This window comes from Trichechus manatus, unplaced genomic scaffold, assembly GCF_000243295.1.
Source record: "Trichechus manatus latirostris isolate Lorelei unplaced genomic scaffold, TriManLat1.0 scaffold00167, whole genome shotgun sequence".
Lineage (NCBI taxonomy): Eukaryota > Metazoa > Chordata > Mammalia > Sirenia > Trichechidae > Trichechus > Trichechus manatus.
Window position 1 is genome coordinate 2,651,031 of NW_004444103.1, and position 27,595 is coordinate 2,678,625.

General features: G+C 37.2%; 1 protein-coding gene across 3 annotated transcripts in view; it reads right to left on the reverse strand.

Moving 5' to 3' along the window:
• The window catches only part of PTPRZ1 (protein tyrosine phosphatase receptor type Z1), a 128,082-nt gene that overhangs the window by 72,297 nt on the left and 28,190 nt on the right, over positions 1-27,595 (reverse strand). For all 3 annotated transcript variants that reach the window (XM_023740906.1, XM_023740905.1, XM_023740904.1), the window contains exons 2-7: positions 14,593-14,772; positions 12,258-12,409; positions 9,040-9,135; positions 8,473-8,539; positions 5,990-6,147; positions 5,693-5,843 (exon numbers count right to left, since the gene is read on the reverse strand). In XM_023740906.1, the coding sequence (XP_023596674.1) occupies positions 5,693-5,843; positions 5,990-6,147; positions 8,473-8,539; positions 9,040-9,135; positions 12,258-12,409; positions 14,593-14,772 (804 nt within the window). The remainder of the gene's footprint in view (positions 1-5,692; positions 5,844-5,989; positions 6,148-8,472; positions 8,540-9,039; positions 9,136-12,257; positions 12,410-14,592; positions 14,773-27,595) is intronic.

Here is a 27,595-nt window from a genome sequence, read left to right on the forward strand (position 1 = left end):
AAATATTAAAAAAAAAAAAAAAGTAGAAAGGAGACAGTATACCATTAAGAAAAGAAACTACAGGAAGTCCTTGACTTATGACAGGGTTCTGTTTGGATGACTCTGTCGTAAGTCGGTTCTGATGTTAAGTTGAATACCTCATTTTTTTTTTTGTTTTCATTATCATTGCCTTTTATTATCAGTATCTTTATAAATCCGATCTTTGTCCTTGGGGGTTGGCATCAGAATGATAACATCAGCAGATTATGCACTGCAACATTGTATTACATACTGCATATTACTAACAATAAGATGTACCAGAAAAAAAGAAAAAGAACGGTTCTAAGTGTGGTTCATAATATGCTGTAAGTTGGGGGACTACCTGTATCACAGGAATATGATCAAGGAAAACAATCAATAAACACTTGTTAATGCAAATACTCGTGATGGGTAAAACAAGAATTCAAGAGTTCCAGAAGAAAAAAAAAAACAAACCTGTACAATTCTAAATAGATTCCCAGTCCCCTTTTTAATTGCTCCCCCAAAAGCAAGTAGCTCACTACTTTATTATGATTTTAGTAAATGCAGATGGTTATACAATGGGAATCTGTAAAGTTATTTATATAATAATCTTTATATGATAAAGGTTCATTACTGTTAAGTTCAACAATAATTTTCACAGAGGATTAATGGAGTAAAGATGAAGAAAGTGAATTATTTAGCTAGCTATTTCTTTTTTTTTCAGCCATTGAGAAGTCTATTTCTTAACAATTTTATTAAGACAGAGATACTATCTTTTAAAAATTTAAATCTTTCTTTCCTTGTAATGCTCTTTAATTTTGAAATGAGTTGTATGCTGATGTTACTGTATTGTATGTTTCTGAAGCCTTTGCAAATTTTTAATTTTTTAAAGGAAACTCGGCAAAGAACAACTTGGCTCCAACCAGCCTGGAAATCTAAAGCCATTCTTTCCTTCCATGCTTGCTTCCAAAAACACACATGTATTCCTTTACCCCAAAAGCTAAGTAGTAAGTAAACCTTGACCAATCCTTTAATTCATTAATGTGTTCATCATTTATTCATCAAGAAGTCAGAGGGCTCTCACTACCTGCCAGGTACTTTATCAGGTGCTCTAGGTAATAGTGAAGTTAATCAGATCAGATCTGTCAAGGAACTAAGGCATGTACTTCCACACTGATGAAGAGAAGCAAGAAGGGAAACATGCCATGACTGCAGGTAAGGGTCTATGATGGTTTAGAAGAAAGACTATTTTCAATTATGGGGTATGGGGAAGGCGCCATACAGAGCAGTGGTGTATGAATTTGACTGGGGCTTGCATTAAATCAGAATACAAGTTGACTAAATATTTAACTGCATGGATGAGACCTATCCAATGAACATAACTTGTGTTTTCAAAGACATGGTTTTCATTGTAATCTCAAAATCATGTATTTTTGACAAACACTGATGCTTTAAAATCATAAACGAGCAACAATTCCACACAGCTGTGGACAAAAGCTTGTTCTTCACAACCTCTTACTACCTTAGAGGGGGGCTATATCTTGGCAAATAGCATGCAGTTCAAGGCCACCTAGAGGCACCTTGGAAAAAAGACCTGGAGATCTGTTTCTGAAAAATCAGCCATTGAAAACCCATGGAGCTCAGTTCCACTCTGACACACATGGAGTTGCCAAGAGTCAAAGTTGACTTGATGGCAACTGTTTTTTTTTTGTTGTTGTTTGTTTGTTTGCTGAACTCATTGGGATGGATGTGGGTAAGCAAGTTTGGAGGAGATATTGTTGTTGTTAGGTGCCGTCGAGTCAGTTCCAACTCATAGCTACCCTATAGGACAGAGGAGACCTGCCCCATACGGTTTCCCAGGAGCAGCTGGCAGATTTGAACTGCCAACATTTTGGTTAGCAGCTGAGCTCTTAACCACTACACCAACAGGGAGGAGCTAGGACCAAGCTAAATACTTCTGCCTTAGAATAATGTGAAGACTAGGGCTGGATGAGGGTAGTAGCTGGGACTCTGTGAAGCAGACTGATCAAAGAGGAGGATCAAAAAGCTCAGAGGGCCAATGCTCTAGGGCCTAGCAAGGGAGACTGCAGAAGAGATGCTGCCGTTTATATAATTTTGGAATAAAAAACAATGACCTTAAAGATATGAAACTTCCATAAGGACTAGTATTGGGTTTTGAGTACCTTTGCTTACCCTAAGGTAAAATAAAGGCGCAACATCTTCTGTGCAATATTTTCGAAACTTGCATGACAGGTGTTTTGGTGAGATACTCTGTTCTGTAGCCCGTGCCCATCACCCCACACATCTTTAGTCAAAATACAAACATTACCTAATAGTTGGTATGACGGGACTTTGAGAAAGCTGGGGAAGTGGCTTGCCTCAGTATAAGTACATGGTCAAACAGCCTGAGAACATCTGTTTTTTATTGTAAAACATATTTCTGTCTTTTTTTTCCCTTAGAATTGGCATTTGTAAGCCCCTTTGATTTAAAAGAGTTAGTCTATTTTGAGTTGTTCATTCTAGTTAGCGGTGTCATTTTGTTTTGTAACCAAGCTACAGACAAATAGGTGATAAACAAATGATTACCATAGTTTTCACAAATAATGTGCCCACATGAATAACATGCCCACACATATAACACACATAGAGCACCTAGGGAAATAATTGCTAGCGGGTTGTGTGGTTGGCAAAAACAGGTAACGCATGCGTTATTTGTGTAGAATACAGTAGTATTCCGACAATCATAATATTATTGCAGCTGGGACATGAAATTCTATAATATACACATGTAGTCCAAGGGAACAAGATTGATTACCACATGCTCCACTCAAGAGAAATGCTTTCATTTTTCCCTACCATATATCATGTAACTCAAAACACCAAGTAGTTTAGAAAGCGTTGTTCCTTTATTTCACCTTAGCATAAACAAAGTACCCAAAAGCCAATACTCTTCTTTTTTTTTTTTAATTTTCACGTCTTTAAGGTCATCAGTTCTTATCCTGAAACTACGCAGGCAGAAATTATGCTCCTCTCTATACATAAAGGGGCCCTGGTGGTGCAGTGGTTTAACTGTTTCGCTGCTAACCAAAAGGTTGGCAGTTCAAATCCACCAGTCGCTCCTTGGAAACTCTTAAGGGGAAGTTCTACTCTGTCTTCTAGGGCCACTATGAGATGGAATCGACTCAACGGCAAGTTTGGTTTTTTGGTTTTATAAATATAAAGCATAGTAGAGAGAGCTTCGGAAGGCTTTGGAATCAGGGAGACCTGGGTTCAAATACAGACTTTGTCACTTTCTAGCTGTGTGAACTTGGGCAGGACACTTAATCTCTGCTTCCTTATCTATAAAATGAGGAAAATAAAGCCAACTTCATAATCATGATGTAAGGTTTAAATCAAATGATGTGTGTAGTTCTATACCTGGTAGAGAATAGTCACACAATACATGGTAGCCATTGTTGTTTTTACTGTTATTATTACTTTGAGCCTTTAGCACTTAACTGTGAAAACCACATTGTTCTATATTAAATCAGAACTACATATGGGTTTACACATATGTAAGAGGCACCCACTGAGTATAACCTGCCATGTTTTTATTACATAGAAATGGATTCTTTCAGCCATTCAATGTACATTTTGTGAATGGAAGCCTTATTTGAGGTTGGCAACAGAGATAAAAAGATAAAAGACTTAGTTACTTCCCTCACAGAGCTCAGAGCCCATTAGGGGAGACAAACAAGTAAATGGACAATCACCATACAATGGTAACTATCATCAAGTATGGGCACACAGACAACATAGGAGCACACAGGCACATTGCCCAACTCTAGACTGGAAATCATTGACCTTGATTCTATGGGTATGGTGCCTCCAGGAGTGTACAACCCTTTGCCCAGGCCAGAGCCAGACATGGTGGGGATGCGGTAGAGTCAGAGCTGCCTCCCAGTGGAAGCAATGCCTTGCTGGAGTCTTGAAGAATGAGGAGGACACAAGCAAGTGAAGACAACATGGAAGAACACGTCATGAAGGGGAAACAGCACGTACAAATGCAACCTGGATGAACGTGGTCTACCATCTTCAGGAGACCTCGGGGAGTTCAGTATGAGAAGGGTGCTAGCTGGGGAGGATTAAGTACTTAAGACTAGTAAACACTCAATAGGGCCTACCATGCAATGAAAAACACTTTGGATTTATTCTAAAAGCAATGGGAGCCACTGAGGGATTTTAACAAAATATCATGGATAAAAGTAAATGACAAAAAGAATGACATTAATTAATTTGTTTTTTGGTCTATTGTATTTTAGAAGAAGAGCTAGTTAGATCCTGTCTTCCCCCCACCCCCCAATCAATTATCTATTATTTACCAGACAGGATGTTACAGTATTTAGTATTGCTGGTAGAAATATAATTAAATTTCCTCGCTTTGGGGCAATTTAATGTGAAACTTAATGTCACAATAAATACAGCTATTTATCATTATCTCTTTTTTTGTCTATTAAAGGATAAACAATTCTCACAAATATCACACTGAAACAATAAAAGCATGCCGTTTTAATGCCTAATCTTCAAAAGCAAAGGATTATTAAATTAATATTACACATGGCAAAAAACTCATTGCAGTGCTGAGATCAAAGATGACCATCTACTTGGAAATGTTTTAAGTCTCCAAAGCAAGTACCCCTTCAACTATTTCTTTCATAAGCCAGTATAATCTCCGTATGAACGGAAAAGGACAAGTCAGCAGAAACATCTGATTGTGTCCTCTGGACATTTTTAAAGCCTTCCAACTGCTGTGTTAGCTTCAAAAGACGGCGCCCTCCTGAGACTTTCCCCAGCATTGCCTCCAGTGACAGGACCTGACAAACTGCTTTTCTCCCAACCAAGGAAATGGGAAATGACTCACTTTTTATTCATTCATTATTCAGTGCATTTGTTTTCAGTACCTACTAGGTGCTAGGCCCCTCCTTGGGAGCTGCCAATACAAAGATGAACACTTTAAAACCCAAATTACACATCAAGACTCATCACAAATGGGGCTCTCCCATGCAGGTTCCCTGATCACTCCAACCAGAAGTGATACCACCCAAGCTCTGAATATCTTGGCTCTTTATTTATTCCTCTGTTATAACTCTCAGCCCAGGCAACTTCCGTAAAGTGAATTTGGAAGTGAACTCAGAGGTGTGTACATGGCTAGGCCACCTGCTGCTATGAGCTTTGGAAAAATCACTTTTTCTTGTTGAATCTGTTTTTCTCATCTGTAAAATTTGGCTATTCATTTGGGGAAGGACAGTTTTTTTAATTGTTGTAAACATACATAAAACGCAGTTTTGCCGATTCTACATTTTTCAAATGTACGAGTTAGTGATATCAATTACATTAATCATGTTGTTCAAACATTAGCCATGCTCATTGCCAAATTCGCCATCATCATAAACAAAAACTCACTGCTTCCTAAACAGTGGCTCTCTCTTTCCCCCCTCCAACCTGCCCCTGGCAACCACTGGTAAACTCTGGACTCTACACATTTGCCTATTCTTGTTATTTCATATAAGTGAAATTATACAATATTTGAAGGACAGTTTTTTTTTAATTGCTATAAAAAAAATCTAAGCCTAGTATCCTTTCCATTATACCACATTACCTCCTGCAACACTGAATCTGTGAGAGTTGTGGAAAACTTATATTTCATACATACCTGCTTCATGAATCTCTTCCTTTCCAGTATATGAGGAAAACACCTGCCTGGAGAACTTGTACTGTTGTTCCCGAAAATTATTTTGTAAGTAGTCCATCAGCATGACATAACCTGACTGTTGCATTGTAAGAACTTCACAAAAAACAGCCAGCTGGAAGGAAGATTAAATAAATTAACATCATCTGCTCCAAAGGCATCAGCAAATGCTTTAAAACAGATATTTCTGAAGTAAGACTAGAAAATGATTCTCTTTTAAATTGCTTCACGTTGTATCACTGTTTGAATTTACTAGGTTACCTGGCTTTCAGAGATGCTAACGGTATCTTTAAAAACAATCCAGTCAACGGTGTCGGTGCAGGGAGGAGATGTCAGTGAGCCATTGTAAGTGTAATACTTGTCAGTGGAGTTTGGCAGAAGATTCAGCAGTATGAACGGATCTAATGCAGCCTGTTTCCCTACAAAGTAATAATACACATCTCAGCTGGAAACCCAGCACTGGAACTTAGCTATCCAAAGTTTCTAAGAAACAGAGACACGTACTTTCTTATGTTTTTAACTAGAGCAGAAAATTTAAATACATTTTAGATATATTTCAAAAACGGTGATACAACTGGCATAGCCAAAATATTTTTACATACATCACTACACAGTCTTAGATGCCTTATGTTGACACCAGCAAGGAGCTGAGAGATTATTTTACATATAAAAGATATTCAGAGGCCACAGGATCGTCTTGATAGACAAAGTAAACGCATTTGATGTGACTCAATACCCGTTCATGAAAAGCCTCTTAAAACCCATTGCAGTCAAGTCGATTTCGACTCACAGTGACCCTATGGGACAGGGTAGAACTGCTCCATAGGGTTTCCATGGAGTTGCTGGTGGATTCGAACTGCCGACCTTTTGGTTAGCAGGCAAGCTCTTAACCACTGCGCCACCAGGGCTCCACACAGCAAACTAATAATAGAAGGGAACTTCCTTATCTGATGATAATTATCTTCAAAAGCCTATAACAAACATCAAACTTATGAATGACTTATTTGAGCCTTTTCCCTAGAGATCAAGAATGAGGCAAGGATGCCCTCCTGTTACCACTTTCATTGAACATTGAACCGAAGGACCTGGTCAGTACAATAAGGCAAGAAAAAGAAACGAGTCATAAAGAGTGGATAGAAATAATACCAGACTAGGGTCCAAATCCTGGCTTTTCCAGCTATCAACTGTATAGCCTTAGAGGTCCTTGCTGAGTAAACAGAAATACTAAGCATCTAGTTAGGCGAGTTTTTAGACATGGAGGATTTTGGGTCTTTTGGTAAAAGAGAAGTAGGAAGATGGTGCACAGGTAGCTGGGTAGGGACAGAAAGTAAATGGCGTAATGAAAGGTGGACGAGTATCGGTCCCCAGCTACTCCAGGAGGCTATTAATTTTGCTTCCAATTAAGAGCTGGGACATAGGCAGAATAATGCTGTTCTGGAATTTACGGTATTCTGTGGCAGCACTGGCTTGATGAACTGTCTCTCTCAATAGCTTCAGGCAGTAGATATCAAAAAGGAAATTTTAGTCAAAGAATATGGGCAAATTTTATTCTTAAGCTTATATGAGTGACTTCCTAGAATTCCCAGAAATAACTGGAGAAATCTTGAGAGAAATGGCCAAGGTTCACAGTTACACATGTCAGGACTAACAACCCAGTGTTAACAGGCTGGTGTGAGGCCTGGGAACATTAACAATTCATATTTCATATATTTTTTGGTGTAGGAATTCAAACTAGCTGCCTTCTTTCGGTCTGGATAGAATCCACTTTCTGACCAAATGAGGTAAAAATTAAGTATGGTTTATAGGCATTCAAGGTTCAATTTGGCAATTTAGGTGGAAGAAGGGAGGTAACAGCTTTGGTTTGGGATTGCACCTTCCAAAAAGGAAAAAAAAAAAAAAAAGAAAGAAAGCTGCCTTGCGGGAATTTACATCTTCCTGATTTTGAAAAGTTCAGTCACTTCAGACCCTCACATGTAATTGATAAAGATCCATCAGTCCTAGCCCAGTCTTCTGCTTTCGAAAAAAGGATCTACATGAGTCTCACTTCTGATTTCAAATTTTGCAGCTTCCAGGAGAGTAATAATCTTCATTTTATTGATAACTCAGGGCAGTTTTAATACTCTGTATGTGTGTGCTTAATAAAAATAAAATAACAATAATCACAGGCCTGCAGTCTATCGCCAACGTTGTCAAAAGCGTTTGCTGTGATAAATGACAAGATCTGTGAAATACCAGGCAGAACAATATCCAAGCATATTGCAACTTGCTCTATGTAAGCATTCACCTTCTTTCAAGAATCTTATCTCCTCATATTGGTAAAGCAAAGGATTTGTCAAGAAAACCATGAGGGAATAAATTTTAACTTGAGTAAAAAATTCCTTCTTCACTTTAAAATAGGATTTTCAAAAAAATTATCTGCTTCCATATTAGAAGTTAATGCCCAGTGCAGAAACAGAATAGACAAATACATTTTAAATGCAGGATATAATTAGATTATTTTCACGAACAAAATCAGAAAACTTCTATTTCCTACTTACATTAACATTTTATGTGACAAAATTTTCTGATGAATTGTTCGTTAGTGAGAAATATGTAAACTGTCAAGCCTGAGAAGTGAGAGATCGCTCCTCTTTAAAAATGTAGTCACTTCCTCCTTTTGGAACAAGTGATTTTTATAATATTGTAAAAGTTCATATGCATTCAAACTAGAATCTTGAAGAAAGCTATTTCTCCAAGTAACTTACCAAAACGACTAACACTCTCGACTCCATCAATAATCGCTTTGTAATCCAAATTTTCTTCTATTCCAATCTGTTAAAGAAGAGTGATATACTAAAAACAGGATAAAATACTGTATTAACTATCTAATAAAAATGTAAATATTGATGTGTTCCATTTTAAGTATCCAAAAGTAATGTGCTCTAAACATGCCATTTTTTTTACAGCAACGTAAAAACAATGCAAAACAATCCCAAACCAGATTAACTTTCACATTTCCACTAAGAAATTTTTAAATGTTCTATTTCACAGTTACTGCTATATAATTATGATACACTTCATGTATAAAGAAGCAAATCTGTGGACTTGTAGAACAGTTTGCTCCAGCTGGAAGTGATTTACTCAGTTAATGAACATAAGTGTCCCTTTTTAAACATAGTAGCTAAGGGACACTTTTTGAAAATGACTACCAGTGACCATTCCAATTGTGAACTCTTCTATTTATTAGAAATTGTGTCTTGATATTTTACATCAATATTTCATGTGACCAAAAATACAATTAAGTTAGTGCTAAATCTATACATAATGATTACCTCAAATAAAATGGATAAAGCTCTTAACCTCCCTTTTCCTTTAACTGCTTCCTCAAAACTTGAAAATCGATCTGCATCAAAGCAGTAGATTTGCATCTGAAAATGTAACAATGGCAGCTTTATTATACACAAAGACTTTATAAAAATCAGCAAAGCGATTTGATAGAATAATTTACCCATTCAATAAACTCAGTTAGAAAATTCTACAGACTGTATAATTCTATATTCTATATAATTTCAAAATATTTCTTATCAGTTACATGTATATACAAGTACACTTGCTATCGTTTATTATCCTTCAATGGGGAAGAAAATATAGATTGTCAAGACTAACTTTCAGCCTCCACAGATAAACCTTGCCTTGTCTTTAAGTTAGACATATATAGAACCCAAATTACCACTTTGAGGTTACCAGGGGACACAAATAGTAATTTACTAGAGCAAATATCTTGGCTACCAAATGTTATTTTAACTATTTTGCTAGAATTCTTTAAAATATGGGTTTTGTCCTTTCTTGAATTTATATGCCTTTCTTGATGAGTTACTGTTTTTGGACATTATTATATTGTTCTATATTAATAGTAAAATTATTATTTAAATAGTAAAACTCTATATTAATAATGAAACTCTCAAGGACTCATTGCTTCTACCCAAAAGATATTGTAAGAGTTTTAAGTACTGTACTTTAAGTTTCCTCTCCTGCTGCGAGACTATATCCCTTGTTAATTTCGGCTTCAGTCCATATATGTCTATTACAGCCACTATTCTCACGTATAAAGAGCCCTGGTGGAGCAAATGGTTAAGTGCTCTGCTGCTAACCAAAAGGTTTGTGGTTCGAACCCACCCAGTGGCTCCGTAGGAGAAAGACCTGGCTATCTGCTCCCATAAAGATTACAGCCAAAAAAACCTTATGGAGCAGTTCTACTCTGTCACATGAGGTCACTATGAGTCGGAAACGAATGGATGGTACCGAACAAAAACAACATTCTCACTTATAATTTGATGCTTCTCATGTTGTGGGTTTGGAAGTCAGGTATCTCAGCTAGTTAGAAGTATAGACAAGGTAAGACAAGAAAATCTGAGAACACTGTAAGCGTGGTTAGTGCTATGATAAGGGGAAGACGGGGTATGAAGCCGAGGATGGCAATGGCCCTTGCCTTGGGTGGCCCACCAAAGTCTTCTCAAAGAGGAATTCAAAACTGATCCCTAAGGATAAGCAGGTTTTACCTAGGTGAAAAGGCAGAAGAGATGAATGTATGTTCAAGTCAGAAGGTCCAGACTGGGAAAGGCGTATAGGCAAGAAAGTACAAGAAGTACAGGAAATTGAAAGCAGCTTGCTCTGAATTCAACTGAGCATATATAAGGGAAAAGGCGGAGTGAGACGAAGCTGAAAGGGTACGCAGGGACCACATTAGGAAGGATTCTGAGGCTGTCCTAGTGGAGTGGCCTTGAGGGCAATGGGGCTAGGGAAGGGGGCTGGATAGGATGAGAGGTGGGTGAATGGAATGGGGGTGGGATGAAGATAGAGCGGAGAGATCAAGATTGGAGAGAGGGAGATTAGTTAGAAGAGCATTTAACAGCCCAAGTCACCGACTATAGTGGTTTCAGCTTTTCTCTGACCTCCCACGTGGTTTAGCCGCAGAGCTGAGAAGACGTGATTGTGGGGTGTGGGAGACCAGAAAAAAACAGCAAGTCAACGATGCCCCGCAGCTTCCCTGCTTGCACAATTACACGTAGGGTGTTTTAAGAAACAAACAAACAAATACCTCTGAGAAAGGGCTTGAGAGGCTTTTGAGTAAGAAAAATATATGAGATTCAGTACACAAATTCTGTGCCATTGATTTTGTTTGCTCAGTGCTTTCCGTTGTTGTTTGTTAGGGTTTTTTGGTTTCGTTTTTTAGCTTTTTGATTTTCTTCTTTGTTCTAAGTCGCTAATATTGTGAGAGAGCCAAACTATCAAAAATAAAGTGTTCTTTGTTTAATGAGTAGATTTTTGTTTTTTTTGGCAAATCATATTTATTTAATGTGTTTTTCCAAAGGATATTTAATATATAAAAAACTACAAGCCTCAAATTTGAAAGTGTTATCTATATTTATAAAATGTTTTCAGTCTTTTAAAAGATAATCCATCCTAGTCTTACTTTTATTATCAGTAACTATTTTGGATTATGAACATAAGGCAGTTTCATTAGAGGCAATTTAGAAAATAAAAGATACTTTAAAGTAGAAATAAAAGGCACCTATAATGCCATCGCCAACAGATAACTACTGTTAAAATTGTCTTCAATTATTTTTATAACAATAATAATTCAATCTCTCATTTAATCCTCAAGGTAGTTCGAGTACTATTATATCTATTTTATAGAAGGGAAAACAGAAACTTAAGTAAATTAAATATTTTATACAATGTCATGTCATATAACTAATAACCAAACGGTGGAGCCAGTTTTTAAATTTAGTCCATCTGACTTAGATTCTGCACTATTTAATTAGTTTGGGTGTTTTACAAAATTGGAATAATGAAACTGTATACCATTTGGTATTCTGCTTTTAAAAAACATTAATATTTTATGATGAATCTTTTTCTTGTAAATATATCACTCAGAACATGATTTTTATAGGATCTATTCATTTTATCATCGTGTATTTCATAACTGCCTTTTTGTAAATGAATCTTTGAACATAAACCTTTTTTTAGAATAAATTGTTTCAAATTGAAATGGTGAGTATTGAGAACACACACATTGAAGGCTTTGATAAAAACAGGCAAATTGCTTCCCAAAAAGTCTATCAGTTTATACTCTCCAGGCATATAGAGAAAGTGTTTGTTTCACTTTCGTTACTTATTGTAATTGTGAAAGTTGAAAATTTTTCCCATTTTAATTTGCATTTCTTTGATTTTTCAGTATGTTGATAAAATTTCCCCCATTTTTTCCCTACTGGGCTAGTAAAGAATTTCATTCACTTATTCTTCAACATTTATTAATCACCTATATGTGGCACTTTGGGTTACCAGGGGATCAAAAATCAAAGATGATTCTTATCCTCATGGATTCTTTTTCTCGTGGAGGTTAGTCTTGTGAGAAAGGCAGCTATTAATCATCTAAAATATAACTATAAATTCTAAACCTTGAATTATAAATTAATCAAATCATATGCTAAACACAAACTCCATGATTTAGAAAATGAAATAGTAATCAGGGGAACTACCAACTTACCTCAAGTGGAAATTTTTGTCCTTCTAAACTATGTTCTGACCCATCAGATGACATATTGCATTTTCCCCAGTGAAAAGTTATCTTGCTTGCTTTGAATGCCATTTCAGAAACTCCTCCACTGAGACGGTAGTCATTAGTGAGATTAATTTCCACTAAAATAACAAACAATAAAACTGTACCTAAGTTTCTAAAAATCAAAATTACAAGTTTCAACTAAATTTCCTTTTATCTAAGGTACATTAAAAAATCATTTATTTGATAAGTTAAAAAAATCATTAACTTGCAATTTTGGAGGCTGAACTTTGTAGTTTAGTACAATATACTTAAAAACCATGACATCCAGAACTTCTATCCCAGACTGTGGGAAAGAACGTGGAAACGCCATTCTTACTGAAAGGATTTTAGTCATCTCATATTTGAGCTCTGAGTGGCAGTCATTAGAATCTGCAACTCCTCTATCTGAATCCCACAGCAGATTTTATCTGACTATATTTTATAAGTCGTCTGGAGGTTAATGATTCTGTTAAGTGTAAGATTTGATATCTCTCAAACAGATTTAAATTGTCTTTGTTCTAGTGGCTGTTGACATCAGTCACTGAATCCAACATACTGGCCAGCCAGCTAAAGCTATAAACTTCCATTCATTATAAAAATAATAATAATGACAAAAATAACAATAATGGTACCATTGACGGTCCACATTTATTCACCACTCATAAGATGCCAAGCACTACACCAAGTACTTTCCAGGTATTAATGAGTTGATCCTCCTATGACCCTAGAAGGTAGATAACATTATAATCCCTCTTTTACAGATAAAAAGTCACCAGAAGGTTAAGTAACTTGCTCAAGGTTACACACGTAACCTCTCGTAGTGTGGTTCTAAGGTCCAAGGGCTTAACCACACTACATTAAGAAAAACAGAGTTCTGTTCAACAGCCACACCCTTCTAGACTGACCATGAAAATGTCAAGATTTGGGACAATGTAGATTTTATGTATTTAATTAATACTATAACATGTAATAATTTCCTTAATTATGCATTCAATAGATACTTCGTTAGTGCTTATTATATGTCAGGAGCTGATGTAGAAAAATTTCTAACCTCATGGGACTCAAAATTAAATTACAGTCATGCGTTGCTTAATGTGCATGATACGCTCTGAGAAATAGGACACTATGTGATTTGGACATTGTGCAAACACCATTATATATACCATTATATACGGGCAGTCCCCGGGTTACGAATGTCTGACTTATGGATAACTCATACTTAAGAATGGACTGCCATAAAGCCTATTATATTAAAAATTTGAGTTAAGTACATACAATGGTTTGTTACAATGCACACACTACTTTGTGATGCTCATGAAAACATTGCCCAGTTTGGTAGTGTTTCTTAAGTGTTATGTCTGTTATGTTAAATTCTCTGATCCGGATTTCTGAACTCTCTTATAACCTTAAGGGACTGTGGACATAGATGCGGTGCATGACTGTTTTACATTCAAATAACTATATTACAGAAATTTGGGAAACACTGAAAAAATTCACCCATGATAAAATCATCCAGACACAGCTACTATTAAAATTTTGAATATTTTTTCTAATCCTTTTCCTATATTTGTTTTTTCATAACTTACTAACATACATATAATCTTGCTTGAAATAAAAATATCAAAAAAGAAAAGAGTCCATTGTCAAAAATAATTTTGTCCACCCATAGCTTACTGAAGATTTTTTGTTTTGTTTTGTGGTATTATATTTTGCATGTCTTTAAAAAAGATAATATAAAAAAAAAAGCACTTAGAGAGAGTTCTTCTTAAGGATGGCTATGTTTTAAAACTTTCTAGATAGAACCACTAATAATTTTTCTCTCTTAAAAATTAATTATAGCTGATTGCTTTTTTCATATCCAAATATTGACTATAATGAGGCTGAGAAGACAGGCCCAAAATGTAACGCCCAAGAAAAAGAAATCCTGTTGACTAAGTAATGACCAGTGATGGAGTCACTAAAATGCATTAGCTGTATGATATGATATTATCTTTATCACATCTGCTAGTGGAGGTATCATTATTGTTATGTTTGTCTTTAATAACTGCACCTTACAGGAGAACAGGAATGACGTGATGACTCTGGGTCATTTTATTTCTTGTTCAAATTTTCAAAATGTTGCCTGTATTTCCAATTTTCTTGATTCCATTTAGTTTGTACTACTAATAGCATCTTTCCAGTTCATCTTACATTATTTGTAGGAAAACGAGAGGAAACTAATCAAAACACACTCTAGTTCCATAAAGCATATTAAAGTTACAAACAGAATGAAACATTTAACCTGTTTTCCCAGTGTTGTGAATAAATGTGTTTTCCAGAGATGGTTTATCCCAACCCTGAAATTTAAGTTTCTTCAGATTCACATTAACTTGTGTAAGATCTTCATCAATATTGATAGGAGATTGTTTGGGGCTATTACAGGCTGGATATTTCTTTCCCCAATTCTTTTGATTCAGTGCTCCTAGGGAAAGGAAAGTGTGAGAAGTTAACTTCTTAAATTACTGTGCAAAAGCTAAATTTTATATAATAGTTACTATATTACATAAAAATAGATATGATAGCAGGAAAATAAGGACATCTTTAAACTAATTCATAAAACAATCCTGCCTAGATTTACATGCTGGGTGTTAATATGAGGCACTATAAAAAGAGGCCTCTATAACAATCACCCCAAACGCAGGGTTAAGTAACTGTTTTGGTTGGCCATCACACTCTTCCACACTACCCAAAAGTCTAATTGAGTCATATAATCAGTTCTAGTCCAGGGTTCCAGATCGAAAGGAGGCCAGATGATGGGCATCAAGTGTTAACTTCCTTACCACTTTCCAAGGGGGTAGTCATATTCAAACCTTCTTTCTCCCCCTGCTATTGAACGATCTGGTTTAATTTCCACCTGTTCAGGGCTTTATGTATAAAATCATAATAATAACCAAGCTACCCTTGAAATATCTCCCCCCTTCTTCCTTTTTTTTTTTTTCTTTCTCTTTTTAAAACGTACAAGGTTTATTGTTTGAAAATAAGAAAAACAAAACAGGACTTTCTCTCGTAGTTTTCACTCACAGTGAAGTGAACGTTCACTTACGATGTCACCATCAGTTGGGATTGACTAACAACCACAAACCAAAACTGCTCCACTTCTGCCTTTATTTCACACTTACCTGAAATCAAGAACCATCTCTCATACCCTTATTTCACTGGACATTAATTTAGCACCCGCTGTTTTAGAAGTATGTTGTATTTAAAGTTCCATTAAAATACATGAAATGCTGTGAGTCCAAGTTTTAAGCCTCCTCCGGTAAAACTCTAGAATTTCTGCAGCCATCACACGAAGAGCAGAATATGGCAACACAGTTTTCAGCTCATATTCTTTTGATTTTGCACAATTGATATTTAGGGAAATTATAAGTGAACGTACCCTTATTACAACCCTAGTCTACACCATCTTCTTTTTGTGACAAAGCAGTCATGGAAGGCTGGCTTCTATCCAAGCTCCCTCTAACCACCACCTCTTATAATGTGACAAAGTGAACCTTTGCAGAGTTTAGCCCAAGGAAGAAATGCTAATTAGTCGCACCACAAAACTGCCTTATGCAGACAGGGAAACCAGGCAATCCATCTCATAGCAGGCAACTACCAGAATCAATAGGTGCTGAAAGCTGACTTCATTTTACAATCTAGCTCTATTCCTAGAGAGTACTTGAGTATAATATGCTTTAAAAATGCACCACCATGCATATTTTGGCTTCCAAAAGGGAACAGCTTTAATGATATGAGTAACATGTTGATTTCAAGCTACTGAATACTGGCATGGGGACAATAGAACACCGCTTATTTTACTAATGTTAGGGCAGAAGAAGCAGACAGAGACTGCTGCGTGAATGGGTAAGGCCTTTTTTTTATTACTTAAATTGCTGAATACAGTGCAAGAAATCCCAAACACACTTAAGGAAGAACCACACAGCTGTGATACACAGGACCATAAAATTTGAAGTCTCGAGTATCACTATATATGATTGATGAACCTGCTGTTTTCCATACGTTTAGTGATCTTTTCCACGTGGATGTCTAACAGGGATCTCAAACACAGTACATCTAAATGGACTCCGTTTTTGCCCTGAAACAAGCCCCTCTAAGAGTCTTTGCCATCCCCTGAATGGAGGAGTCATCCTGACGCCTCTTTTTATCCCTCAGTTAGCCTTTCTGGGTCTATCTTCAAAACACCTCCCTAACCAGACCATCTGTCATCCCTACCGGGACTGCCCTAGCCCAAGCCACCATCATTGCTTGCTTACAGTCTTGCTACTCCACAAGCAGCAGAACAGCATTGCCATCACCTAGGAGATGGTTAAGAGTCAAACTTCTGCTATAGTCAGTAACTAAGTCAGAATCTGCATCTTAACCAGAAGCACAGTAATTTTTTTAAAAATAGACTTTTTTAGAGCAGTGTTATGTTTATAGAAAAATTATGCACAGAGTAAAAAGAGTTCCCATAAAGCCCTGCTTCCTTCTGCACACTGTTGCTCCGATGATTAACATCTTACATTCCTATGGTACGTTTGTTACCACTGATGAACCAATATTGCTACATTATCCCTACTTTATTGTTCTTCTTCAGTTTATCACTACTTGACATATTAATGATGCTTATTTATTGTCTCCCCAAACTAGGAAGTGAGCTCAATGAGAGAAGGAACTTTCTCTGTTCACTGCTATACCCCAAACCTAGAAAAAATGCTTGGCACATAGTGAATATTCAATAAACATTTGCTGAATGACTGAATCAGACAAACAAGAAATGATGCTTTTGTTTTATGAGTTGGAGCTCACAGGGATCTAACATGAAATGTGAAATGAAAAAAAAAAAGAAATTAACGTATTTCTAAACTTATCTGCAGGTCACATTTAACTCTGTTGTATGATGCTTTTGTTGAATAGTCTCTGCTGAACTTCTGGTAAAGGATATCAAGGAAGACCTGAAGGCCAAACTGTATGTTCTCTGACACCTTACAGCACAAAGATACCGCAGAACTGAATTATGTTTAAAGTGCATCAAATGATTACACTGAGTGTGGACCTAGTTTAAATTGCTTCCCAGATCATGGTGCTTAGTACAATGCAGGCTCAAGATGCCTCTTTAATTTTTATCATTAAAAGACAAAATAAAAGAGGCCAAAATGGGAAGAGGAAATTTTTTGGTGGAGAGTATTAGTCCAGAAAAAAATAAGATCTTGAGGTTATTCTTGTAAAAGACTAAAAAGGAGGTTTTCCATATCACCACAGGTAGACTGCCAGGGGAAAGTGACCTAATAATGTTTTAAGATTGTGCACAGGAATGAAACATAACCGGTGCAGAAAGTACACTTTACCTGTCTTTAATAATGAAACATCATTATTTTAAAAACTCCCTAAGAGTTTTAACAGCAGTTGGAGACCTCAATCCACATAGCGATTAAAGTTCAGGATGATGTGCCTGAGAAAGCAGGTGTACCGAGTTCATTAGAATGCTATGGTATTCCGCTGAGTGTTATTAGCGACTGTTGTGAAGGAAGAAATTAGGACACTCATTGTAGTTGTGGCAGCAGATTATCAGGGTGATTCGCCCATAAGGAGGACTGCAGAGCACTGAACAGGAGCTCTACAGAATTATGATAAATTATTCATTTACACATCCATCCATTCTTTTAGCCATTCACTGACTCACCTGAATTGATACCACTCTTAAAAATTTCCTGTGCTTATGTGTACTGAAGCGCTGAACACACTGTAATTTAGTTTTCTGTTAACTTGTCCATTTCCTCTCTATCCTATTGCCAATTCAGGGTATGGCACATCTAGGAACAAATTAACTGCTTGTGGAATAGCCTTTGTGCACCAAATGGATGAATGTGTTCAATGTTTACACATTGCTCATCCTCTATTCCAGGCAAAGTGGAAAGCAAGTCTAGGCTCTGTAGGAGATGTTCATGAGACACAGTTCTCGTTTGTGTGCCTGTGTATTCTTACATTCCAGAAGGGTTGGGGGTGTTAAATAAATATACAAACATCTAAATGAGCAGACAGGATGAAGGAAAGTAAACATGGTGTAAAGACAGCGTAGGGGCAGTGTCTGACCTCCTCTAACTTCACAAGGGGGAAGGAGAATCAAGATCAACAGCCCAAGGCTGACGCCTATGAGGCGGAGGTCAAACATGCCTCCTCTCTCTGCCATCTTTACCAATTCTGACACCAACCGTCCCTCCCACAGAAATCTCTACTGTCATGGTTTGAATTATGTCCCCCTAAAAATGTGTGTATCAATTTGGCTGGGCCATGATTCCCAGAATTGTGTGGTTGGCCTTCATTTTGTGATTGTAATTTTATGTTAAAGAGGATTAGGGTGAGATTGTAACACCACCTTTACCCAGGTCACATCCAATGTAAAGGGAGTTTCCCCGGGGTGTGGCCTGCACCACCTTTTATCTCTCAGGAGATAAAAGGAAAGGGAAGCAAGCAGAGAGTGGGGGACCACATACCATCAAGAAAGCAGTGCTGGGAGCAGAGCACATCCTTTGGACTGGGGTCCCTGTGCCGAGAAGCTCATAGTCTGGGGGAGCACTGATCAGAAGGCCGGGAAAGAGAAAGCCTTCCCCTGGAGCTGACACCCTGAATTTGGACTTTTAGCCTACTTTACTGTAAGGAAATAAACTTCTCTTTGTTAAAACCATCCACTTGTGGTATTTCTGTTATAGCAGCACTAGATGACTAAGACATCTACCTTTCTGCTAGGTTTGATAATTCATTTCAGTGGCCACACAGAATTCACAGACAATACTCACAATTACGGGGATTATTAGGGAAGTAACAGGTTACAATTCACGGACACTCAGGATACAGTTCTTTCATTAGGACAGCCTCCTCTCAGCCGTGTCACAGACATGCCTCTCTCTGGCCCCTTGGCCTCTGCCTTTCTCACTCGGGCCAGGAAGTCCACTGTGCCCTCTCCTACTGGTCTCTTCTGCCACCGTTTCTCTGCCACCACTTCTCTCAATGTCTTCAGTATTACAGCTTTCTTTCTCTCTCTCTCGGTCTCCTGGTTCCAGGAGCTTCACATCTCAGGGATCCCAGGCCCAAAAGATATGCTCTGCTCTTGGCTCTCCATCCTTGGTGGTGGTGGGTACTCACCTGAATTACAAAATGTCTGTACCTTATTCATGTTGTATTTTCAGTCCTTTTCATAGAGGTTGGTAAATAAGATTTATTTGTTGAACAAATAAATGCTTCAGTAAGGTGTCGCCAGTTATCTACCTTTCAATGTCCACAGAATATAGGTCTTGAGTAATTCATGCTCTAGATCGGAACATATTTTAAAATACATTCTGTGTAGAGAAATATTCCTCCACCAGTCATTAACATGAAAATATTATCTAATGAAAACTAACTCAGAAACAAAAACCCACTGCTGTTGAGTCGATTCCAACTCATAGCAACCCTATAGGACAGAGTAGAACTGCCCCATAAGGTTTCCAAGGAGCAGCTGGTGGATTTGAACGGCTGAGCTATTCGTTAGCAGCCAAGTCCTTTAACCACTTCACCACCAGGGCTCCAATGAAAACTAAAGTGTAAGATAAATAGGGAAAAGCAAAAAACAATGCAGATTTAATATCTGGAGGAAAAAAGTAAGGAAATGATGAAAATGAAAGTCAAAGAAGTTAAAAACCATTCATCTCTTCTGTATACTTCTCTCTTGCATTATTTTTATAGGGTTTTAACTTCCAATATCAGATAAATAGGCAAAATAATTATAATAGTGTATAAGGTAAACATAGAAATATGATAAATATCCAATACTGATTTCTTTTCAAGGTTACCATAAATTGCTACTATTTAACAAGATTTGAGTAATGGTAAACTTAGAATCCACCACTTGCCTGTCAGCTTGTGTATTGCTATGATGCTGGAAGCTATGCCACCAGTATTTCAAATACCAGCAGGGTCACCCATGGTGGACAGGTTTCAGTGGAGCTTACAGATTAAAACAGACTAGGATGAAGGGCAAAGGCTACAGCCTCCACTATGGATTGCACCTCAACATAAAGAAAACAAAAATCCTCACAACTGGACCAGTAAGCAACATCATGATAAACAGAGAAAAGGCTGAAGTTGTCAAGGATTTCGTTTTATTTGGATCCACAATCAACGCCCATGGCAATAGCAGTCAAGAAATCAAACAATGAATTGCATTGGGCAAATCTGCTGCAAAAGACCTCTTTAAAGTGTTAAAAAGCAAAGATGTCACTTTAAGGACTAAGGTGTACCTGACCCAAGCCATAGTATCTTCAATCGCCTCATATGCATGTGAAAGTTAGACAATGATTAAAGACGATCAAAGAAGAATTGATGCATTTGAATTATGGTGCTGGTGAAGAATACTGAATATACTATGGACTGCCAGAAGAACGAATGAATCTGTCTTGGAAGAGGTACAGCCAGAATGCTCCTTAGAAGCAAGGATGGTGAGACTTTATGTCACATACTTTGGACATGTTATCAAGAGGGACCAGTCCTTGGAGAAGGACATAATGCTTGGTAAAGCAGGGGGTCAGCGAAAAAGAGGAAGACCCTCAACAAGATGGATTGACACAGTGGGTGCAACAAGGGGCTCAAGCATAACAATGATTATGAGGATGGTGCAGGACTGGGCAGTGTTTTGTTCTGTAGTACATAGGGTTCCTATTAGTAGGAGTCGACTTGACAGCACCTAAGACAACAACAAACTTAGAACTGATCCTTTAAAGACCAAGATATTGTTAAGAAAAACATACTTCTTCAAAAAAAAAATTTGTGTTTTTGATGAAGGTTTAGACAGCAGTTTAGGTTCCTGTTCAACAATTTCTACACAAGTTTTTCAGTGACATTGCTTACATTCTTCACAATGTGTGAACATCCTCATTATTTCTGCTCTGGTTGTTCCATTTCAAAATACAGTGCTTACAATACTAACGAATTTCTCATCTAGACCAGGTTTAGATGTAAGAAAATGTTTTTGTCTCTACATATTTACATATAAAAATATTATGGAAAGGCAAATGTGTTATATTAAGGTGAAGACTGTAGTGATGATTGTGGCATCTATTAAACTAATTTCTCTGAATAAATTCAGAGCTTTGAACCAGTTTGCTTTTGTGGAAACCTCTGCTGAGAATTTACGTTTCTAACAAGTTCCCAGGTGATGCTAATGTCCCTGGTTAGGGACCAATTCTGAGAACCACTAGCAGAGTAGTGGCTCTCAAAATTTATTATACATAAGAATCACCTGAGGATCTTGTTAAACTGTAGATTCTGATTCAGTATATCTGGATGGACATGCATATTCTTAGCAGGGGTTTGAACCTGAATGAACCAGTTCAAAGCCCTGAATAAATTCCACTCAAGAGTCCATACACTATAGATCATAGTTTTTAAATTACTATGTGTTTGCTTTCGCTAAGCTAACAAATATACCAAAAAGCCAAAATTAAAAAAAATAAATAGTATAAAGCTATCAGCAGTGAATGACTTGGATTTAAATTTTAATTTATTCACATATGAAGATGAGATAAATCAGTTTTGTTTCCAGTGAAAATTGGTACAGGATTTAGAGCAAAATGGAAAGAAGATTTACTTAAGAAGACATTATTGAGATACAACAGCCAGCTGCTTAAGAAAAGGGAGTTTTTCCCAAAAGATAAACTGAAACTTAAAATTACTGAATAACAATCATTAGGTGATCACACCAGTCAGTGACTGTACCAGTCAAAGCCATCACATAAATTGACTGAAAGTAAAGGAAAAAGGATGTCTGCGATAACATTCCTTGTTGAAACCAAGGATAAGGATGTGTTTACAGGCACAAACCAGTGTGCCTGGTTGTGCTTTCGGCCAAGACGGGGTGTATGGATCTAGAAAAAGTGAAGCACTTGGTGAATGTAGACGATGGCTCTTATTAAAGCTGCACTGGAAGCAGATCCAATGAAAACAACTTCAGAATTATAAGCTATTTAGTCAAGGCTGCGTTTTTCTCTATTATCTATCTCAATGGAGCACTCACATCAGAACAGCAGAAAATCTTTGTAAGCCTGGCTGATACACCCAATTGACAAAGGACTATACATGGCAGAGAAGTTAGCTATCAATTTGTTTAGGAAAGTTCTAGCTCAAATATTAATTAAGCATTACGATAATTAAGAACTATTAACTGAAGTTCAGTATAAACAGGAAGAGACAGATGAGAAACTTTTTTTGAAGTTCCTTGTTAAAATTCTAGGGATTTTCCACGTTAGAAAAACAAGCAAACCCCACACAAAACAAGAACAACAAAAACTACTGCCCTAGAAGGCAATAAACCTAACTTTTTTGTAGACCACAGACAAATGAATAAAAGCACAAGATGAAAAAAATCTAAGGACACTGACATGATAAATACCATTCCCAAGGTTCTGACAGGAGCATACTGGGGCGTATGACTGGTAACAGTCCTGATGGTAGGGATTATGGAGCGAAAGACAGACTTTGAATCTGGTTTTACATTCGTAGACTTTGAGATTTCCATGGAACTATATTAGGTAATGAAAAGAAACAGGGCTGGGAACCCACTGAGAAATCTGGACTAGAGAGAGAGACTGGGAAAACATTAGCATATAAACCAAAAACCAAACTCACGGCCGTCAAGTTGATTCTGACTCATAGCGACTCTATAGGACAGAGTAGAACTGCCTCATAGGGTTTCCAAGGAGTGGCTGATGGATTCGAACTGCCAACCTTTTGGTTAGCAGCCAAGTTCTTAACCACTGTGCTACCAGGGATCCATTAGCATACAGGTAGTAGCTTAAAACCATGGGTGTGGATGAGATATTTCAATTAAAATTGACAGAGTGAGAAAAGGGTCAATGATAATACATTAAGGAGCATAAACATTCAGGGAGCATAAGAGAAGGAGGTGTCACCAAAGGAAATTAAAAATGAGTGTCCTGAAAGGGAATTACAAATCTAGTAGAAAATGGGTATCAGGAAAGCCACAGAAGGATGGTTTCAACAATAAAGGTTATTTTCATCCTTTTTTCTGAGGGATAAAAATGAATACCTACACAGCAGAGACAGCCCATACAGTGATGACTGGAAAGTGTCTAATGGATTTGGTTCTTCCCTAACTCAAAACTTCATATTTCCAGAATAAAACTGTTTTAGTGAAACGATGAATGTATAATTCTGACTGTAGTAGATAGAAGGGCGAATTGGAGGTGAGAAAGTTAAGGAAGTGCTTTTTCAAAGCTTGCTGTGAAGGAAAGAAGAGGGTTGAAGTGGTACCCAAGACAGATGCAAGTATGAGGAATGGAATGTTTTCTTTTTTGGGTAGAAGAAAGACTTAAGCACGTGTGGTCTATTGAGAGGGAGAAGTTAAAGCAGGAGTTTGATATTATGCTCAGTCCACAATCAAGCTCTCCAAGGAGAGAAGATACAGAGCAGGGGTGGAGGATTATTAGACTAAAAGAGGAAGAGAAACAACAAATTAAAGGAAAGGAAATAAGGATTCATACGGATCTAGCGACATTTAGGGATGGGGAAATGAGATGAGAAAATCCAGTATTTATCTTACTCTCTTTGATTGCAAAGTGGCCATAAACACTAACCTCAACAGCAACAACACAAAGAATAAATTAATGGCAGCAAAGAATTTTAAACATGTTCATTGCTGAATAATAATAAAACATTATGTGACAACAGGGGTCATTTTGGTTGTTTTTTTTATTAACAGAATAAAACCAGAAATGTTTCTTAAAATAATAATAGAAAGGATTAAAATAGAAAAAAATTCCCCAAAGAATTAATGGCCTGTTTGCCTTTTACTAAATCTATCTTGCCCAATCTTGGTATTGTATCATGGTCCTTCCAAATCAAGTGAAAGGTCTATAGACACTTTTTTTTTTTTGATTTTTTTATTGCACTTTAGATGAAGGTTTAGAGAACAAATAGTTTCTCATTAAACAGTTAGTACACATATTGTTTTATGACAATGGTTAACAACCCCACGACATGTCAACACTCTCTCTTCTCGACCTTGGGTTCCTGATTACCAGCTTTCCTGTCCCCTCCTGCCTTCTAGTCCTTGTCCTGGGCTGGTGTGCCGCATTAGTCTCGTTTTGTTTTATGGGGCTGTCTAATCTCTGGCTGAAGGGTAAACCTCAGGAGTAACTATTACTGAGCTTTTGGGTGTCTGGGAACCATACTCTTGGGTTTTCTCCAGTTTCTCTCAGGCCAGTAAGTCTGGTCTTCTTTTGTGAGTTAGAATTTTGTTCTACGTTTTTCTCTGGCTCTGTCCAGGACGCTCTGTTGTGATCCCTGTATAGACAGATACATGGATATCATCTGAGGGAAATTTATTTCTTCATGAGAAACTTGTAATGAATAGTCTGATGAGAGCTAACAGAACCCATAAAATTTAGAAGCAGCAGATGGTGAAAAATTATTACCCATATTAAAAACACGAAATAAGAAAATAAGCAATGTTTAAGTCATAACTAGACCAAACTTCTATTTAAAGATAGCAAACTTACAGCCTAGCTTTTAAAATCTTAATACTGATTTTATGAATTATAGTTTAAAAAATTTTCATGTGGCATTAAACAGTTTTTAAGAACCAGATAGTATACTGCTGAGGCTCTATCTTTTCTGTTTTCTGAGGCTCTGCTTATTTTTTAATTAGTCTCAGTCAGAAAACTCTGATAAACAGAGCAGAGGCCTGAATATCAGCCTTTTCACTTTGCTTCTAACTTATTTCTTAGGGATGATGTTTAAATAAGTGTTTTAATATAAGAAATCCTGGTATATGAAAATTTGTTGGTAATCAATTTACATACATATATATGTGTGTGTATATACATACACATATATGTGTATATATATATATGTATAGAGAGAGAAAGAGAGAGAGAGCGAGGCCCTGGTGGTACAATGGTTAGGCACTCAGCTGCTAACCAAAAGGTCACTGGTTTGAACCCACCAGCTGCTCTGTTGGAGAAAGATGTGGCAGTCTGGTTCCATAAAGATTTACAGCCTTGGAAACCTTAGGGGGCAGTTCTACTCTGTCTTATAGGTTTGCTATGAGTTGGAATTCACTCAATGGCACATGGCAACACTATATGAAGGCTTTCAACGACACTGTTAGGAATCACTGCCAAGGGAATATCAATTCCAAATAAAGACAAAACACTGAATTGTTACACAAGCCAACTATGTTTGTTAATAAATTGATTTGTCAAGGCTTCATCTGGTGTGCAAAAAAAAAACACTTGCATGGATTCAAACATATCTTAACTTGTGTCTTCTTATTCAGCCCAGTGGAAGATGGTGTAACAGTTTATTCGGTAACAAGAGATTTAAGTGGATTCTTTTGCAGTTTCCTGCCCCTGCAAGACTGCCATGGTGTGCACTGAGATGGTGTATCACAGAACCAAAGCAAAGGAAATGAAGCAGGCACCGAGAAGGGAAGGCCCCTAAGGCATCACAGAAACCCTACAGAGGGCTTAGGACTTCCACAGGCAATGAAATTCAGGGAAGGGCAAGGCTGGCTGGCATTTGAGCCAACATAACCTAGATCCTTGAGAGGCTGGGTGGACCCAGGTGACTCCTGTTTTAGATAGTTTTAACTAAATAATGCTGAGGAATGGCCAGAATTAAGACAAGGTAAAAAGTCCACAATGCATTTGCAGATGAACAAACTTCTCTATTTTGCTCTGGATTAGTTAATGTCTTCACATGGCCACTCCCAAACAATGATCCCCACACTTCTAAAGGCGTTCAAGTCAGAGACAAATTAAGAGAATTCTTCAAATACATCACTCCTTTTCACTGCTCACGAAAACAAAATCTTTTTAGTTATACTAGTAAGACCAAAAAGTATTGCAGAGTATTTTTTTCTTCAGTGGTATGTATGATGCCAAATAGCAATAAAGTAATAACTATCTTAACTCCCAGAAGACACTGTTATCCCTTACTTAGGAAACTTAACTGAAATTTTGGGAGTTGCAAAGATGTTGATCCTAGACCTATCTCTATGAAAACTGACACACTGGCTCAGGACAAAACACTTGTTTTCAACTAATTCACTGTGACTTCATTTAGCAGAACTCTAAAACACCAAACAGAGGAAATATTTCCCATCTAAGATCTAATAAAGTCATAATCCATCAAGCCTTGTATTGAATCACTTAGACTTTTATAACCTCCTAAATAGGAAATATATTTTATTAACCAGTCTTCTGATACCCTGTTCAAAGGGCACATGTCTAGGACCTTGATTTATAACAGGAAAATGAATGCTGGCCACAGATATATTTCTAAATCCAAGTTTGTTTGACCTTTTGATCCTATCCCCTGGGCCAGCAGGGACCAGCTACTTACTGTCTTAGTTACTATTAGTAATATTTCTAGGTCTGAAAATACAAATATGAACGTACCTTCAGTGAGTCTAGGATCTAGAAAGAGGAAACATACAGATAAACAAATCAATGCAAAGAGAACTGCAAGTGATCTAATCAATGCATGTATACATGATCAACTCCCCAGGGTGTCAGGATTGGCTTGGAAAAGGAGATGATGTTGAATGTGGAAAGCTAAATTCACTAGGTCAGCGCATTCCAAGCAAAGGGTAGCCTTCTCCTGCTTGAGCCTAAGCAAGACGACCTATTACCTTGATATCTAGAGAAGACATTGGAGTTTTGATATTTAATTGCAATCTTCCAGTCTGGGATACTACTTCGATTCTTCACGCATGCCTGGCCTCAGGGTCCCATGCCATGCTCTGCCAAATCAAGTCTGTTAAATTCTGACTCTCCTGGCTTCTGATCACAGCTTGTCCATCATAGAATCTCAGGACTGGGAAGGACTACCTATTTCAATTATCCAATCATTGCTTGAATCCGCTCTAAAACACTCTCGGTAACAAGTTTCTCTACATAGTCTTAAATACCTCTGATGATGAGGTCTCTTCATCTCCTCCAGTGTAGCTTATTTCAACTTTGGACTTTGTTAGAAATTTATTCCCTCTGTTGAAGCAAGTTCCTTGTAGCTTTTATAATTCTCTCCAAATTGTATCTCCTTAGGATCATACAAAAATGAGTTCGTTATTTTCCCACAAGATGCCCCCATAAATGGATGAATTTAAGTCTCCAAAGCCTTATCTTTTTCATGACATAGCCCTTGGTCATTGTGATGGTTAAGATTGTGTGTCAACTTGGCTGGGCCATGATTCTCCGTGTTTTAATGTAATC